At 39.4% G+C, this 19,022-nt stretch overlaps 1 protein-coding gene across 1 annotated transcript; it reads right to left on the bottom strand.

Annotated features, from left to right (window-relative positions):
- Positions 1-2,668: 2,668 nt before the first annotated feature.
- Positions 2,669-15,189, bottom strand: opn4xa (opsin 4xa). Its single transcript, XM_041959916.1, has 9 exons — positions 15,174-15,189; positions 9,911-10,052; positions 5,340-5,473; positions 4,570-4,773; positions 4,289-4,460; positions 3,640-3,801; positions 3,287-3,394; positions 3,028-3,202; positions 2,669-2,800 (listed from the first exon to the last, which is right to left on the bottom strand). Exons 2-9 carry the CDS (start codon positions 10,042-10,044, stop codon positions 2,669-2,671), a joined length of 1,221 nt encoding a protein of 406 aa, XP_041815850.1. The 5' UTR covers positions 10,045-10,052; positions 15,174-15,189.
- Between the last annotated feature and the right edge of the window lie 3,833 nt (positions 15,190-19,022).

The following is a 19,022-nucleotide window of genomic DNA, read 5'->3' as shown; positions in this document are numbered from 1 at the left end:
ATAACATAAATATACATTTATTTATTTTACACACTAAAAGTCATGGCCTACCCCGACAGATTACCATTAACTGTTGTGTGCTTTCTGCTGCATAGAGCTTTCTTTCAACTATATGTGTACCATGTCAATATATGGTTAGAAACTGATGGAAAGCCCAGCAGCAAAATCCCCCCGTGCATGTTATTGAACCAGCGAAGTGTACTCGTCCTTTATGTAAGGCTGCAGTACATACCTTTAAATCATCTTTACATAACTGGATAAGCAAACCGCTCAGGAAATCCTGGACTTAAAGTTCAAAGACCGTTCAAAAGGGGGCTTCATGGGTGTTAGAATTTGAAGGAAGAACGCACTTTAAGTGTCAGATAACTGGCCTCACCATTTGAGGAAACTGTACCACATGATTACATGAGCATATAAATAAGAATGAAAAAGCAGGCGTAATGTAGTGCAGCGACCCCCTGCTGATTCAGACGTACGTTGAACAGATCCATATTATTAATCGACTTTGGTCATCCTGGAGGCTCAGATGGTCAGAGCACATGCATTGTGTGTCCTGGTTTTAAATCCATTGTGGGACATCTGTTGGATGTCATCCCCTTCTCTTTCTCCCCACTCTTTATCTCTATTTACCCTAGCTGCTCTAATGTAGGCAAATACACTGACAAATAGTAAGAAAATAAGTGGGATTTGGTGGATTGAAAAAATATTAGAGGAAAAAATATCCATCTACTACTTGAAATTACTCTTTTTATCCTATATTTGTTCTGCAGGCTCTCACGTATTATACATAATTTGTTGTAATACCTTTGGAAGGCCATATTGGCAATGCAGGCGCTATAATGCATGCATAAAACATGCATGGACTCTAGTAAAATGATTATGCATACACCAAATGTCAAAGTTTATTATGTCTAAGTTGTTGATCATAATACCTCATAACACCAATTGCAAATTCATAACAGTGTATTAAAGAAGAAACTGATATCATAGCTACAGCAAGATATAAAGACACATTTCTCTGGTGTGGCAAATTATTGTCCTTTACACTAAAGTGAATATTTGTTGGTAAAAAAAAAAAAAAATGTGTTGAGAGCCAAATGGAAAGTTCATTTTCCACAACTGATAAAGACACGATGGACCTTTCAAGTTAAAACATGTAACAGTAGCACCGAGGACTGCAAATACGCAATATTAAAAGAAGGAAAAGGTGCAAAATTTCAGTGACTGCTGCTGTGCCAGTGCTGTTCCTTAGAACATGCAGCATTGCTCCTGTTTATGAAATCAAAATTCAGAGTTAGGTTTTCAGAAGGATCATAAGTGAAAATGGTATATGATGCATCAAAGTGTTAAGTGTCTTTATGACTTGCGATTAAATATGTAAAATGTTTTCAAAGTGGCTGCAGTGGATGAAAGTCTTGGGTTGTAGCCCATCATTACTAAAGTGCCTGAACTTGGGAATTAGCGCATAATTTCAGCAACTTACAAAACATGATAAACACTGTTCTGCAGTGTCATATATACAATATGAGCTCTACAATGACTCAGAAATTCACTATAGATATAACTGTCATGTTAATAGTGCATCATAGACATGGCATTGGCATGAAATGGTGACCAAATCTTGTCATTGGTCATTTAAATGAGCAAGGCTGATGGCTAGCCTTAGATACATTGTAAAAAAAAGGTATAAAATCAGCTTCTTCACTAAATACACAAGAAACATTCCAAAATTCCACAATCTTTGGTCTCTTAACGTCAAGTTGATCATAAATATGATTGGCTTTAATTAATTGTTGTTAGTATACAGTTGATTCTTGCTTGTTCTTCTTTTTTTCCAAAACTGCATAACATTTTGAACTCATTTTTTAAAGGTCTTTATGGTTCCATTTTATGTGTTGCGTGTGTGTGTGTCAGGATTATCAATGAAAACAGCTGTTAATACGATTGCACAAAAAAAACTGTAAACATATGTATTTGGTTGCATGGCGAAACAGTTAAAATAATAGTTTTAACAGCTTTAAAAGATTATCTCAACATTCTTCAACAAAAAAAACTTGTTTACTCTGCTGTGTCACTGTAACACATAACCACATAGATAACATATTCAGCATTTAGCTTCCTGGTGTTGGGGAGAGAAATCTTTGCACAGACTCAAATAGCTGAGCAGGACAATCGGGAGGCTGTAAATGGAGCAACAGCTCTCTCGGTCTGCACCGTGTGCTTTGATGTTCCTCACAATAGCCATGGTAGAGAGAGTCTTTGAGTTTCGTCTGATAATTGCTTGGGAGTACACACATACGATATTATCCCAAGAGTCTGGCTGGATGAGGACCCGTGACTCCTTCTCTTCGATCTCCTGCTGTGCTTGCTGTTCCTCTCTCTGTTCATGTTTCCCCTCTTTCTCTTGCTCAGTTTCTTCTTATTCCAGATTTCTGTTCCCCCAGGCCGAGGGAATCAGTGTGTTAAAACACTCAGGCGATAGGTTGCGGCCACATCTGTTCAATGAGCCTCGCCCTGAGATGGGAGTCTAAAACAGTAAAATACAAGGGTAGTGGACATGACAGCAGCCCTTTTCTGAGTATATGATTGTGGTGAAATGTTACTCATTTTAAAGCCTTTGTCTTGGATATTATTTGAGTCTGAAATAAAAATATACAACAGTGAGAGCCTACCTGATCTGTTTCTGGCTTTGGCTTCTGGTTTCCTCCCTTTGCTCAGCCATTAAGTTGTGCTCTTTGTCCCTCAGGGCTCCAATTGAATGACGACCGATTGGGTCCAGCTCCATATCACTCCACAACTGCTACAAGGAATATGCATACCAAGGTAAGAATACACTAATGTGACTATGTTGAAAACTTAAAATTGTCTTGCAATGGTAGTACTACAAAAGAGAATAGCATGATGATGGGCTGATTATTATTTAACACTTCTTTAGCTAAGGCAGCTCTGTCACTCATACTAAACAGGGAAAATTACCTAAATGGGCATGACACTTCCTCACAAGCTTGCGCAACAGCCAAAACTCACTGTGTCCGTCGTAGACATGGAGGAAACTCTGTAAAACTTGGTTTTGGAGGCTGATGACTGACTGCTCAGCACTGAGTCCCTGAAGGAAGACTCGCTGTGTGACACTGATATGCAGTCCCTCCTGGGGGCCTGGGATAGGAAGTGTAGACAGGGAACCTTTTCTGCAAGGGTGTCCCTGTTGAAAAATAATGATCTTTCTGCAAAACCTCTATATTCTTTTCAAACTGAGGTTAGTGATTAGTTGGATGGCTGCCCTCACCTGTATTTCGAGTGGATGATGGCATAGATAAAAGGGTTGTAGATGGCCGATGCCTTGGCTATAACAGCAGGAACCGCTTTGGAATAGGGATTGAGGAAGCTTCCATATCTGAAATGGTGTAAACAGAAACACTACATGGTGGTGGTTCTGTAGTTTGACCCTATTGCATAGCATTTCGTTCTACAAGAGGTGGAATATGCTTAATGGCTGAACTTAATTCACAGTGCAAAAATCCTTTATGTTTTATGTTTTATACCAGGCTCTGCAAAGGTGTCTGTGCACACAACAAATGAGATTAGACTATTAATTAAATGAGTGAATCATAAGGAGCCCTTGTCATACGGTATATTTACCCAGCCCAGGCGATGAGGGTGACACATGCATAGGGCGACCAAGAAAGCACAAACACTATGATGACCACAAAGGCAATCTTGGCCAGCTTCCATTCAGTCTTGATGGACTGCTGCTGGATGAGGGTCGACTTCCTCACCTGAGACCCCAACTTCTCTACATCTCTGTTAGGATGGAGGGAAGGAATAAAGGAAATCTGTAGCCATTATGAACAATAAATACAGTCCATTTAGCGACTAAATCAATTTAAAAAAGACAAAGTCAAAAGAAAAATTAAATGTAGTGTCTACAGGCAGTTTATTATGTCATGCATACAGGACTGTGGGGCAAGGGATGTCATTCATGGTAGTTGTGTGTGGATGTGGGTGTGAGTGTCTGTGTTTTTGGCTGGGTGGTCTAGTGGGTAATTAATCACCTGCACACCAGCTTTTTACCAGAGAGGAAGCCCACATTTTCTATTGATCGCTATCTTTTGACCAGTTTTCATGCAATATCACATCATACAGAGCATCTTGTAAGGTAAAAGTGTTTTGTTTCTTTGTACTGCAGTAATTTCAAAATTATTAAGTAGACTTGCTTTAACATTTCAATTATTTTCAAACTGTTTGGTGAATGAAAGTGGTACATATTCACCTACGGTAATTAATTCACCTGCTTGCATGGCGGATTGCCAGAAACATGCACAGATAACAGTAGGATATAATGCCCAGCGGAATGAAGAATACAAAGCAGCATAACATCAAAGTGTAGCTTTTATTGGCAGGAGTAGATGTCACATAGTCCCATGTGCATGAGGTCATCAGGCCCTCTGGTATGTATGAACCTTGAGGAAAAAAATGACAGACAAATAAGAGGGAATTGTAGGGTGCAAAAGTACAAGAAGAGGTTAGTTAATTAAAAAGCGTGAGGAGGTGAGAGAATAAGTCACATACTCCACCCCAAAAGGGGTGCTAGGCTCCAGGCTAGTGAGTATAGCCAGACCAGGGCGATAGTGAGGCAAGTGCGTCTCTTGGAGGTCCACTGTATGGCCTGCAGAGGCTTGGTGATGACAATGTAGCGGTCTACAGAGATGGCCAGGAGGTTTATCATGGAAGTGATTCCAAATAAAGCTCCACAGAATGCGTACATTTTACAGCCTGTGGAGAAAAAAGAAAGTAGACAATATTCCATCAAAGGGATAGTTGGCAGTGTTGGAAGTAGGGTTGTATGAGGTACTTACTAATAGTCGGTGTGTTAACTACAGTGGATGGCAGTCGTCACGCCCCAGTGTAGAATGCTTAGAAATGTACTGCTGTAGACTGGGAGCAGCAGCAGCATGTATTTTAGCCCCCCAAAAAAAGCTACTAAAAAAAAATCCATATCAGTTTAAGTTTACGCTATATACTGTATTTATACCTCATACAACCCCACTTCAAATAATCTGAACTATCCCTTCAATATGTTCCCTCTTTTGAGTGGAAGAATATGAATCACATGAGATAACTGGGGTCAGCGGGGTCTTCTGAGGTAAAGAGATGAATCTGTATGCTCTTATCCTTTTCCCCACAGTCACAGATTCTAACACAACACACATCTAATGAATTCTGAAACACTAAATAGAAACTGTATTTCAAAGAGTTGCGTGGAACAAACGGATAGATAATACATAAATGACATAGCTTTTTATAATGCATGTTGTGTAATTGAACGTGAAAAAAAATACCTGTTTCACCAAAAATCCAGCCCTTGTAGAGGGAGTTAACAAAGAAGATAGGTGACTGTGTAATTGCCATGAGGAAGTCACTGACTGCCAGATTCATGATGAAAAAGTTGGGACGAGTCCGTAGCTTCTTGTCACTGAAACACATGATGGTTGAAGAGTCTCAAATCCAAAGTCCTCAGTATTCCACAGAACAATATGTTGTTGTTGCCACACATTTTTATACAGTTTTCCTGAATTGATTAGCAGAAGTAAGAGAGACAGTTGATGATCTACAGTGCAAATATGGCCTTTCAACAAAATAACGATCTCTTTGTCAAGTTCCGTTGAATATGCTCTTTATACTCACACACTTTGTTGTACATGTGGCTGGCTATCATAATAGACAAAGTTATTCTACTTCAACTAAGCCACTTTGTACTTTTACATTTCCAGCTGTGAATGAAAATCCAGAAGGAGGTTTCATTACAATGAGAGATGTATGTTGGTGTATGTTTTTTTTGTTTTTTTTTTTAATTACCCCACAGTGGTGTATAGACACTTAGAGACTTATACACTGGCCAATGCAATATCTATCCCGTAACTCTCAAATCCGCATTCTTTTGAACTTAGTCCACCTCCCTCCCCATAACTGGCATAGGAATGGAAGTCAATAATAATGGCATATCCAAAAATTCATTCTTAATAATTCTGTTATTCTAATGCTCTTACTCTCTTCAGGCAAGTTCAGATCAAAGATGCAAGATTGCAACTCTTAGCAGGGGAATCACAAGATCATAAGTAAACACACTAATATTGTCCTATGAACATAAAATTGAGGAACCCAAGCACATATTAACCACCAGTGTACTCCTTATTGACTCATTGTGGCAATGACAAGGAGCAATTTTCATGCTGCGTTAACAGCTGTGTGATGAAGAAGACTAACTCAAAGCTGGCACTTCACTAGAGGTCAGGCATTCAATTATAAAATACCTTTAAATTGAGATGCATTGTCAGGAAAACAACAGGGAAACAATATTGTCAGTATATTTACTTGCTGACTCCAACACAAATTTCTGTACTTCCTGAAAGAGTCAAGATTAAAGGCAGCAAATGGATTTCTACAGTCTGTCAAAACATCTGCGTGTCTCCCACAAATGAACGACCACAGAGCCTCTTTTTTTCACTGGAGTCAAGCCTGTGAACCAGCTGAACGAGAATCTTGAATTGCACTAGCAGATTACATTTGTGGGCAGTTTAAACTTTTTAATCTTTGTCCCTGATAGCAACGCTCTGCAATTTCCCTCAAATCTTCCTAAGATCAGCCCTGTCAGAGTAACATTGCCGTTCTCTGTTGTCCAGAAGAGAACAGACCCAACACGAAGCCGAAACAGATGCACACAAAAATCCATTCCTCCTGTGAAATTAGTGCACGCTGGGTCCGCCAACTGTGTTAGCATATCGCAGGACAAACTGAATTTGTTGCTATTTACACCGTCTCACTTCATGAAAACCTCTGATACACATTTGCATATACATGTAAGGCTTATCAACAATAATGGGCTTGGAACTAGCAGTCCATGTGGGGGCCCACAGCAGATGCTGACAGTGTTTTTTCTAAGGCTTTGGCTGGGCACAGATGGTCCTGTTGTAATGCACAGTACTGTTGTGGACTCTGATAACCTTCTGTTAGCATGTCATAGCTCACTGCACTCACATACATCTCAGATTGCTTTTTGGCAACACTGTGTAAATCCTATCTAATGCCTTCGCTACACTGAAACAAGGCCCCGTAAATGGCGCCTGGCGGTGTGGAGGGCTACCAGTGTGTGGTGATTTTCTCTATTTGGTAAAATCTGAACATCACCTAAATCTAGTTGTGCCTTTTGTACTTAAATGCTTCAGAATATTAACTATTCATAGCTGCCTTTGATGTCATTCTTCTATGAAGTGTCAGTTTAATCTGTGTCAGTGAGCATTTTACACTGACATTTGTTACATTGAGACAAAAGGTAGAGTGAGTATAAGGACACAGATGTGGGACGAATATTTGTTCCAATTGAGCTGAAAACAATGACACTGTATGCTTCCTTGTTCTGAAATGAAGGTGTCAGACCAGTGCTCAGATATCCATAACTGCTCGGCTTTGTCCTCCTTGCTTTGCCCACTGTCTGTTAAAACACCAAAAAGAGTGACCCTTTGCCCAGATGGATGAGTTGGAGTGTGTTTGTGTGTCTCCATGCAGGTGAGTGGGTGTGAACTGACCAAGTGTGACTGGAGTAGAAATCGAGTGATGCAACATTTGAGATAGCTGTGTATCACTGGAGGTTAGACCTTAATGCAGAAAACATGTCAGGCCAGGATTTTATCTAACACTTAGCTCTTCAGTCGAGTACTATATACCCAGGAGTATACTACTCAGGTATACAATACATGCAGGAGTAGCCATAGTGTATATACTATACGCAACAAACACACCAGTTTAATAGTATATTGACTTTAGAGGCCTTTTTTTAATAGTTTAGTTGATGAAATAGGGTCATCTCTGACTTCTCTTACCTTAGGGTAATATACAGTCAGTGTTTATATGTTTGATACATGTGTTGATTTGTTTATTCTGTCATTTATCTAAACAAACCCTCACAATATACTTAAGTCTCGCTCCCAGCCCTGTCCAAAAAATAAGTCAGACACAACATATCGCACAAGAGTCAGGCAGTTCTCTTCCTCAGGTTTTACCGCCAAAGTATGAAAGCCAGTGAATGCCATCTCGCGATGCCGTTTTGGCTGGAAAACAATGAGACGAAGTGATACAGTACAGACTACAGAGTAGTTTTTTTTCTAGTGTAGTTGAGAATCCAGTTGCGTTGTCTGACATCAGTCCATAGTGGGGCAGTAGTAGTTGACTGGATTACCCTGAGCTTCAGTACTGTTATTTAAGCTTCATGTGGTTTAGGTGGTAGTACACTGTTGACTGTATGTAAATAATGGAGTAGCGGACTGAATTATTGAATTTAAGCATTGATTTATCTAGGACAGTTACAAAATCACTGAGCTGTTTCCTGACATTGAATGCCTGCAGGCGGCTGTGAAGACCTCTCTGCCTGTGCTTGTGATATCTGTGCTTCCTAATGCAAGAACGCACTGTTTACCCCGTTGAGCACTCCTGACCTCTGTAATGCCCAAGACCTGCTGAGTGTACTGTGCAAGTTTGAGAATATATCACATGAACTGCTTGATGCTGAGTTTGTTTTTGTTCCTCTCTCAGAATGAAGCACTGGTATAGAACTCGTAGTTAAGAGTCACTACTTATGATATTCAAAAGCTTCATTTATTCAATTAGATAATGTGGATAATGTAGACAATATGGAGTCGATCATATCTTAAGCCAGTCCGATATCTCAAATGTGCTGTTTGTAATTATAATAGGCAGTGGTGGAAAATAAACTAAGTACATTTACTCATGTACTGTACTGAAGTACAGTTTTAAGGTACTAGTGCTTTATTCAAAGTATTTTCTGCTACTTTATACTACATACTTCATACTACTCCACTACATTTCAGTGGGACATGTTGCACTTATTCTGCTATATAAATTTGACAGCAATAGTTTACTGGTTACTTTACAGATTAAGATTTTACATACGAAACAATAATGATCATAAAATGTATTGCTAAAGATTAAGCTCTATGAAATACTTAAAATTAGCCTTAAGTGCATTTTGTTGATAATACTTGTGTGCTGTAAGTAAAGTAACATTTTGAATACAGACAGAGTATTTGTACAGTGAGATACTGTAACTTTTACTCACTGTAGAAGATCTGAAAACTTCCTCCACCTCTGTTAAGATGCCATCAAAGGGACTGTTAATGTATGACGTCTGACAGAAAAGTCCTCAAGCAAACAGCTGCTGCTGCTGTGAACTCGCTTGTTTTGAAGTGCTGATATAACTTGAACAGTAGAGCACTGTGCTCTTACAATCCAACTGTACCCTTTTTCCTGACTTCCCAGAATTTGTTATTAGAAATATGACGACAGTATTACTGTGGCAAACAGAGACTTGTTGCAATGTGAAATAGAGGTACATCATACCTTTGTTGGTTGGTTAATGTGCTATCATGCCTAGGATGGGCGCGTGAAGTCCTCCTCATTAGATCAGTCAGATAGATGTCAAGTCACAGTTACAGATACTGTAGCTTCAACCAAACCAACCTTTTGTTTTTACTTATTGATCTCTTCTTTTTTCATTGGTCTCTGGCATTACATTTCTAGTAGTTATTCTTTTGTGATTGTTTTAATTTAATGATAAACACACTTTTTACACAAAGTTCATACTTGCAGTTTTCACTTGAGTGTATGGGTTAAATTAGCTCTGATAGGTATGAAAAATGATGAGTAAATGGTTATTTTGAACCATGTTCACTTTTACTGGTCTATTAAAAATTGTGCTGATGAATGGGATCCATATCATATATACAACACAAAGACAAGTAATGACTGTATGATTAAAAGACAACAATTTTCAATCAATGCAGCTCATAAATTGACGGTGGCAGACAAGCACATACTTCACCATGACCCCTTCGCTTACCAGAAAAAGGCGTACATGACCAAGGCATTCCCAGTAACACCCAGTGCTCCAATCACCAAGACAAAGAAGGCAACGATGTAGTGAGCTTGGTCCTGGACATCCACCTGCCGATAGAATCCGTGTTCCACGTCCATTTCTGTGACAACAACCACATGAATGTCAGCATCTATGTGTCTACCAGTATCTTCATGTACAGTGTGTCCTAGTGACATTCAAACAGGTTCAATCTTCCTCTCTGTCATTCTGATCCACTGAACTCTTCAGCATTATGTAAGAGTGCTTATCATGAGCATCAGCATGTGAAATTCTGGGGGCACGAATACAAAAAGATGTGATGACGTACAGCTGCAGCACTACATCTTTATTCTGTTGGCATTCCTTCATGTCAACATTGTATGTAGTTTAGTCAGCTGCCTCAAAGGCATCTGAATACATTTGTGTTATGTTAGGTTTCTTAATAGTTTCAACATGACCTTTAACTAGTTTGTACATTACAGTACATTCGTTTTTACATTTTCTTTCAACCTTTTCATTTTTGATAACATCCATTGTTGTTATTTTTATTTTTGTTTGTTTTTATGCTTCATGCGCGTACCAGTTGAGTGCTCACATTTTGACCACATCCACTATTTCACCTGTAATCTGAGGAAATCCCCACATTTCCTCCCAGCTCACTGTTGATGTTTTGACACTCCGCTATAAACTTTGTTGAGTTTTCAAACAGGAAGTGTTGGGGGTTACTGTTGGGCACTATAATACAATTGGGCAGTGCGTCCGTAAGTTCTGAGGAAAAGTTAATAGTGTTTTAGTGCCTAGACCACACAATGTGTTTAGTTGGTTGGTTGGACAATACAGACTGTCTTTCTTTTCTGGCGTTCAAGCTATAAAAGTGCCAAAAACAGTGCCAAAAGCCTTAAACTGTATACCTGAGCACCTTTTAGCCTTGCTAACAGCATGGCGATATGTCACAGTCTATTGCTAGTGGTTGGCCTGTCCACCACTTTGGTCCACATTAAAATATCTCAATCAATGAATCTAAAACTAAAACTATTGAATGAATTCCTAGGAAAGTTTTTAGAGACTGTAATGAACCGTAGAGGGTGAATCCTGATGACTTTGGTGATCCCATGACTTTTCCTCTGGCGCCACAATGAGATTCAGATTTGTGGTTTCGAGGGAAATGTCTCAACAGCCATTGGAAGGATTGATATTTGGCACACAAATTCATGTTCCCCTCAGGGTTCCTTGAAGTTTTCTTCTACCACCATCAAGTCAAATTATAATTTTCTCCAATGCTTAGTTTATGACCAATTATCTGCAAAACTAACATTTCTGTGAAGTTTTATTTTTAAACAGTACAAAGGCAGTATATTTCATGTCTTACCTACATGTCTTAATATCTGCTTATTCTGAATTTGAAGCAGCAACATGTTTCAAACAAGTTGGGGCAGGAGCAACAAAAGGCTGGGAAAGTTGTGGAATGATCCAAAAACACCTGTTTGGATCATTCCACAGGTAAACAGGTTGATTGGTAACAGGTGATAGTATCATGATTGGGTATGAAAGGAGCATCCTGGAAAGGTTCAGTCGTTCACAAGTGAGGATGGAGCGAGGTTCACCACTTTGTAAAGGCGTGATTGGATTTCTTTCATTCAACCTTTATTTAATCAGGTAAATCCCATTGAGATCAATATCTCATTTTCAAGAGAATGGTGTAAGAGTTGATGTTGCTGCATGCCTGTAGATCACATCACCATTATCTAGCACAGAGAGAAAGATTGCTTCTACAAACCTTTTTCTACAAGACAAAGGGAAACAAGACTTGTCAGTACAAAAAACAAGCTTTGCTTTTAATTTTGTTATTAGTGCCTCAATATGTTGTTTAAAGTTAAATTTATCATCAATCCAGATGATTAAATGTGTGCTATGATTTGTTCTAAAGCCCGATTGGTGGGGGGGTTAATACAGAATATCTATTTAAAAATGATTTAAGTAGACTGTTTACAAATGATTCAAGAGATTTAGACAAGCAAGATAGTTTTGAAATGTCTTCACTACATATGTTATGAGTCTGGACAGACATGAATGTAACCTGTGACTTGACTGGTTGGCAGAGTCATACAGCTGTGAGGCGGTAATTGTAGTTATTTAGGTTTACACAGTGTCACAACTTTTTTGGAATCAGGGTTGTAGTTTGCTTAGTGCTAATTAGCAAATGTTGCTTGCATGCTTACATTCTAAACTGATGTGGTGAACACGGTAAACATTTTACTCCCAAAACATCATCATGTTGGCATGGTCATTGTGAGAATGTTGCCCTGCTGCCATTAGCATTTAGCTCAATGCTCCCCTGTGCCTAAGTACAACCTCAAAGTGTTACTAGCATTGCTGTTTGCACACCAGGAGCCAGATGTATTAACCATCTGTGTGCACACAAACCATGCATATGCCATTCCTTGCACGTAACTGATATGAATAAATGCACAGTGTGTGGTAAGAATGTATGCACCTCCCTCTGCATACAGACCAGGTGGATATTTCTAGAGGGATCCAAGGGTGATATGGTGAGGTGGAGATGAAAAATAAGGTAATAAATATTTTGATTCTGCTGCACATATTTTGTTTAGGTTGTAAGCCAGTTGCATGAATTGTGATTTGTTTGCATTCAACGCAGCCATGTGTGAAACACAGATGATCTTTCTGATGTATAATAATGATGACTGACGTGTAGTCAATGGTCTTTAGGTGGTTCTATGCGATGAATTAATGATATCACTGCTGTAAAAAGCCACACTAGAGTGTAATCACTGCTGTTGTTAGAGAACCTCTCTGAAATAGCATAATGGGTAGAATTGCACATAATTTTCAGTGACAGGCCTAAGGAGTGGTGGAGCAGGCAAAGTACTGATGTGCAAACACATTATTATAGGTGTGTCATCTATCTATGGCTAACCGTGGGAGTAGGAATCAGGCTTGTGCACCTCTGGCCAGTTTGGTAATGATTAAGATGTATAAGTCTTATGAGAAAAATGCATAGTTTCAGTCCTAAATCTGTATTTTATTCATCTGCCTTCAGCTTTTCTTTTTGTATTTTCCAGTAAGTTTTTTCAGTTCTTGAATATTCTACTTATTCTCCAATTAGAAGAGAAAACATGCTTTTAGCACAGTATCTCCTTTGAAAGGTGTTCGGTTAGGAATAGTATGGGACTGATATGACACAAGTATTGTCTTCCCTAATGCCTGACACATTGAATTCTTTCCTGTTCCACAAACTTTCTCCACACTGCATTATTTTGGACTGAAACCCCCCCAAAAAGAGTCAGTGTGGATTTTTCTGTAATGAATTACGTGTCTTATAGCTTGGAATAGGATTGATTATGACAGTAAGTGCCTTTTAATGTCAATTATTGATGCGTGCAAACTGTAAAATTGGTTGGCCAAATATTAATCACTATAAGAGAACAGTGAAGCTTCCAAGAACATAGTGGTCAGAGAGGAAAGCCTCACTTACAATTACTGAACTAGTCTTATTTTTTGATTAACTGAGGTTTTATCAGGACAGTCTTACTGCAGCCACAGTATGCATTTTCACAGCCTGGAGCAAACAAAAGGCCAGCAAGTCTAATAAAGCAAAATAGAATTTAACATCAGATGGGAGTGTGTCAGGCAACATGTGTAGAAGTGTAACAGTAAGTTTTTTTTTATCTGTCAAAAAGGCTCAACGATTGCTGTGCTGTAAATGACAGACAGCTATTTCTCAAAGAGGTGATTAAGTCCAGGTATTTTTATAATGAAAACTGCTGTATGGACTTCCCCATGCTGCTCCATTGCTGCGGCAGTGATTATAAGAGGATTTCTGTTTTTTTGTTAATGTGATGGCATCAAGAGTGCACATGGAGTCACGCAATATTAACAGCATTTATGAGCCTATGTAAACCCACTTCCTGTCTGCCTCTGATCTGCATTATAGAAAAGACTTGTATGTAACCCAATGTTCTCTGCCACATCCATTTCAGAAGATGCTGTAAAACATCTGTCATGTATCGCATTGATAATTTATTTGAGAACAAGAACATGTTATACATTGTTGCTGACTTGCAGTGCACAATCCAAAATGAAGATGGTTGTTGGCACTGTGCATAATCCACCAGAGCAGTAGTGAATCTGACTCTCAGCACATGAACATGAGAAATATGTCAGCATGTTGCTATGGCTAAAATGTTGCAAATTTTTTTAGTGTGTTTGCATAAAATATTCTTTATTCATATCCAGCGCCTACTACTAAAACTTTCAATTGAACTAAATTCTGTAAATTGATAGTGCAGCATTTTCTGTCATGATGTAAAAAAAATGAAAACGTAAGCGTGCACATCTATGCTACAGCACAACGGGTGAAGTACACATGGGAATAAAGTGTGTCAGGTCCAGACAGGGAGCCCTTGCTGTGCTCAGTGAAGGGTTGTGCGTCAGAGGAACCCTCAATCACCTCTTACTTCCCTTCATTGGGCATGAAAGCATTGTTTCATATTCCATAAATCAATTCCATATCTTATTTCATGTGTCTTTGTTCACACTAAAAGTGAAATGCACTCTTTACTGTCTTTTTTGAACATTGCATAACTGGGACAGGATCATTGTATGTGTTCATGTTCATTTAGAAATTGCTCCTACAAAGGTCATGTTCATGGATCCATGACAATGAATAAGCTTTGATAGATTAAAATGCATTCAAAAACCATTTATGAAACTGCAAATCTTGTAGTAAATGACTTAAAGAAACACTCTTTACAAATGAATTGGTAAGCTTTACACAGAGCATCGATCAAATCAACAGGTGTGTTTGTTAGAGATCTTCTTTTTATGAGAATAATCAATTATGAGAATAATATGTTTTTTAATTGCAGGTTGATGATAACCAATGTACAAATAATGTTAAGATCTGGCATCTTAAATAAGAACTTATTGAGGGAATCCCCCCTCAATAAGACTCGCTAGTAAAACTGGTACCAACAAACTCAAACAAAAAAGTATGTTTTTAAGCAAGAGTATGAAAACGAAAGATGAATCTTCCAATGCATAGTTAAAAAATATTAAAAGATATTAACAAAGTGTTGCCTTACCTTATCCGGAGAGAGTGAAGCCCCTTTTCCTCTCCAGTGCAGAGACACTGAGGCTGCACGTCATGTAAAACTGCTGGTGAAAAATCCACCACGCTTAAGGTTTAATGGATAAGGCTGATGACTGCTTCTCTAATCCTCAAGATAGACAGAGATTCTCTCATACAGTGCAGCAACAGTAAGCTGCTGCTGTCAGTGCTTGAGAGAACATGAGAATACACAGAGACTGATAGAAAGCGAGCAGCAGCACATTGACCCATCCCCCTGCTGGCTACCCATCACACACAGCTTTCATGCAGCACAATGCATCGATCAGGCCAGTGTGTGGTATGTGTGCGTGCATGAGGATGTGCGCGTGTTGCTGTTTGTTTGTTTACATGGGAGGTTAAGTGGCTAGTCTGATTGTATGAAAGGCATTTTAGGTAAAACCTGCAAAATCTTAACCCTTTTAAATACTTCTCAAAAAAATGCAATGCCAATTGCATGTTTCACCATTGCAGCTTCCCCGAATGAATCAAGGTAAAGTGTGTGTGGTTTCCAATAAGCACTGATTTCTGTGTATCTAATACCCGTTGCCAGTGGCACGTTTGAATTTGAGCACCAGATGTCGTAGCTAATGACATGGGAGGTGAGAAAGTGACACAGGGCAGTTGCCGCTACTTCCCATTCCGTGCTTTGAGAATTGAAAGTGAAGTCTTGTGGTTTTGAAAAACACCAAACCTTTTACATACTAGCAGACTTGTTGGCTGCTCATCCTCGTGTGAGGAGAATGTTAAGAAAAGCACTCAGATAAAAGCCTCCCAATGTTTATCGTGTCATGCACAACTGAGCAGACAGCTGCAGCACCTCATCTTGCCCTTAATATTTCCTTTTTGCTGTGTTCAAATCTGGCCTCTGTCGTAGCACCGAGGTTGTGGGGGGTTCAAAACAGGGCAAAGGATGCAGCGACTAAAAAAAATGGGATTTCTCTGTGAAGATTCAGTCTGGATGCCATCCATCAAGAGGGAGGATAAGCCTCTACACTTCCGGGTCACTGCACTTGAAAGAGAAACAGACCTCAACATACACTAGTTTCCAACCAGTTAGCTTCACTACAATGAATTCTGACATAGTATCACAGGGAGGCAGGTATTTGTTTTTGTTTTTTTATGGATTTTTTATGGTCTTCCATATTGTCATTTTTTGGAATCTTGTGCAGTTTGACCTAGAAAATAACTGAACAATTGTGAGGACCAGCTGATTCACTGGAGGGTTAGTTAGCATCGTGGATAAAAGGCTTAACTGTTTTCTTTTTGTAGCTAAGACAAAGAGAGCTTTCAGTAATTCTGTACACTTCATCAGAAAAGGAAGTCTGAAATGCTTTCAAGGGAAGCATGTGCAGGAGGTGATTTCAGTGTTTAAACACATAATTGAGCTAATTGAGTTCAGTAGTCCAGCAAAACAAACTTCACTGTGACTTATAATGTTTAATTTTTGTTGCCGTTCTCAAAGTGGCGTTAGCGCGAGTCTGCTGCTTTATAAGGGGTTTTACGCCTCATGACTATAGTAAATACTGAGATGATGTAGTCACAAGGCAGAACTGTGTTTTGCCACTTTGCCTGACTTTTCCATAGCCTGGAGGCAGACAGTTGAAGGGAAGGATGTGAGAATCACTGATAATAAAGCTGTCCTTGTATGAACCAGTGGTTATTAATATTAGATGTTGCCTTGCAGCTAATTAGGATGACAGCACACACTGACGTATTTCTAATGTCAGTTGCTTCGTGGTGGTTCTGATTCTCCAGACTTCACCTGATCAGGAAGAAGCCGGAGAACCCAACCACATAAAAAAACCCCAAAATATTTATTGGGAGAAACAAATCTTACAACGACAAAATCCTTCCTGAATAATAATAATGAACAAATGCCTAAACAGTTATGATTAAATAGCTCCTCAGTGATAAACAAAGACTTTTTCCATAATAAGGGAATGTGTATAAAGAAAATAAACAAAATAAAGCCTGCAGGCTGTCATTTGGCGAGCAGAAGCTCATGCATCAATAGCATTAAAATCTGCCCTTATGCATGTGACCTCTTTGAAAGGTGGTTTGTTTTTAAATATTCACTCAGAATGCTGAGTGAGTGAGGCTCCAGAATGCTCAAAATCAACTACAATCAGGAAAGCAAAAGGCAGCAAAGAAGTCTCAAAAAGGCCTGAACAGACCTGAGTTTGTGGCTGACAGTATCTGCTGAAATGAGGTCTGCAGAACATCGAGGAAGGGTCAGAATGACATGGGTGTGCAATTCCTCGCCTCTCTTGTGCCCCGAAGAAAGGGCATCGCCACACCCTGATTGGACAAGAGCAGAGTGCACGAGATGCTGTCAGTTATTAATTATGCGCCGGTCTCTACACCCGTGTGTAACAGGTGAACGACCCTCCAATCTTCTCTGAGGAAATTTGGTGGTCTGCTAAAATTAATTTGGGAAAGGAAAATGGCAGCAAGTACCAAAGATTGGGTGTCTGCTACAGTTTTATTCAGGCTTGAAGAGTAGAAGAGAGTGCTGTTTGTTTGCCTCTTTCGCCTGAGGTAACCCCACCACAACAATCAAGCATCCAATTACTGTCAAAATGGTCTGTCACCTCTGTCACTCCATCTGTGGTGTGAAAAGGACAAATGCAACCCGCAAAATACATTTCAACAAAACAGCTTGTACTTGAGAATTAGTCCGCCCTGAAGGGGTTTTAGTGACAAACCGTGTATTACAGAATAAAATTCAAGAGGGTCTGTACACAAAATCTGCGCATGCATCCGCAAATCATGTAAGAGAACGCCCTGGATAAAGGCAAATTGTTTTGCCAGAGACTGTCTCCAAAAAGACCAAAATGGAAAGCACCGCACCAAGAGCTCGGTAGGAAATGGGCCCCTTATTGGTGTCATGCCACGGGTAAGGACCTCCTCTCCTCACCTGCCCTAAGCCAACTCCATGCACAGGATTGATAGAGACTGATTGATTCCCATACCATGTTCCACCAGGTGACAAACGTTAAATGAACGGCTAGTCACCTTCACAGTGTGGTCTTGTTCATTTTGAATGTGCTTACATTGATTATTTTTCTGCATTACATAAGTGTCTCATCATCAGCAACAGGCAGTGGAAGGTTAGAGGTACACTCTGAATCCAAGGCCATCATCAGGAGAAAAGTATTATCTAATGGCAGAGAGGATCAACTACTCATTTATATTAAGGGCTCCTGTAGACCTGTCTATGGATTATCACAGATTTAGTTATAGCTAATGGCACAGCAACTCACAGGAATAAGAGATTATCGATAAAGCTATCCTCAGTAACACAGTGAACTGTGTCAGAGGCTATGACTGAGGCTTTACTGAGACATTAATGAATTATGGCTTTTATTTTTTTACTCCATGGTATTGGCATTGAACATCATAATTTTGCATTTTAACAATACAGCTGCAGTATATTCTGATGACTGACAGATATCTGATTAACTTCACTGTTTTTAAAAGGCACCACACACCCTTGTTGTGCAAGTTCACGCTTGACCAGAGCTAGCTCAAAGTTCACCTCGCACATCAAACTGAGCTTGTCCACGTTCAGAGTTCAGTTTTTTTTAAATGAGCCATAATGGCTGCAGAGCTTATTCAATCTAGTCTGATAAGTGTCAAGTTTGTCTGCTTGTTGGATAGTGAAAGTAACCAGACCTTTCCAAAATGCGGTGAGTTTGACTTGGGTGTAGCAACTTTGCGACCGTTAGCTTGCGACCTTAACCTTTGTTAATGATTACTTGTGATCATCATTCACTTGCTGACATTCCCTAAGACTTGTTGGATGCCTCAACTCAATGTGTCATTTCAAAAATCACTGCCACCTGTGACAAGACACCAGAAATTGTCACACGAATATATGATTGACGTAATGTAGAAACATTGAGGCTAATAACTAGTTTGTCCACCAGAGAACCTAGAACGGTTTATTTCCCCGTCTTTCCCCCT

Source organism: Chelmon rostratus, chromosome 19 (genome assembly GCF_017976325.1).
Source record: "Chelmon rostratus isolate fCheRos1 chromosome 19, fCheRos1.pri, whole genome shotgun sequence".
Classification (NCBI taxonomy): Eukaryota; Metazoa; Chordata; class Actinopteri; order Chaetodontiformes; family Chaetodontidae; genus Chelmon; species Chelmon rostratus.
This window is presented reverse-complemented; position numbering and strand designations above follow the sequence as displayed.

What these genes read in the sequence shown, in the direction of transcription:
- opn4xa (XM_041959916.1), bottom strand. Translation starts at nt 10,044, where the DNA reads ATGGACGTGGAACACGGATTCTATCGGCAGGTGGATGTCCAGGACCAA. An exon ending in GCAATCCGCCATGCAAGCAG is followed by an intron (nt 3,802 to 4,288) that starts GTGAATTAATTA and finishes CCATCCTAACAG; the next exon opens with AGATGTAGAGAAGTTGGGGT. An exon ending in ACCCTCATCGCCTGGGCTGG is followed by an intron (nt 3,395 to 3,639) that starts GTAAATATACCG and finishes ACACCATTTCAG; the next exon opens with ATATGGAAGCTTCCTCAATC.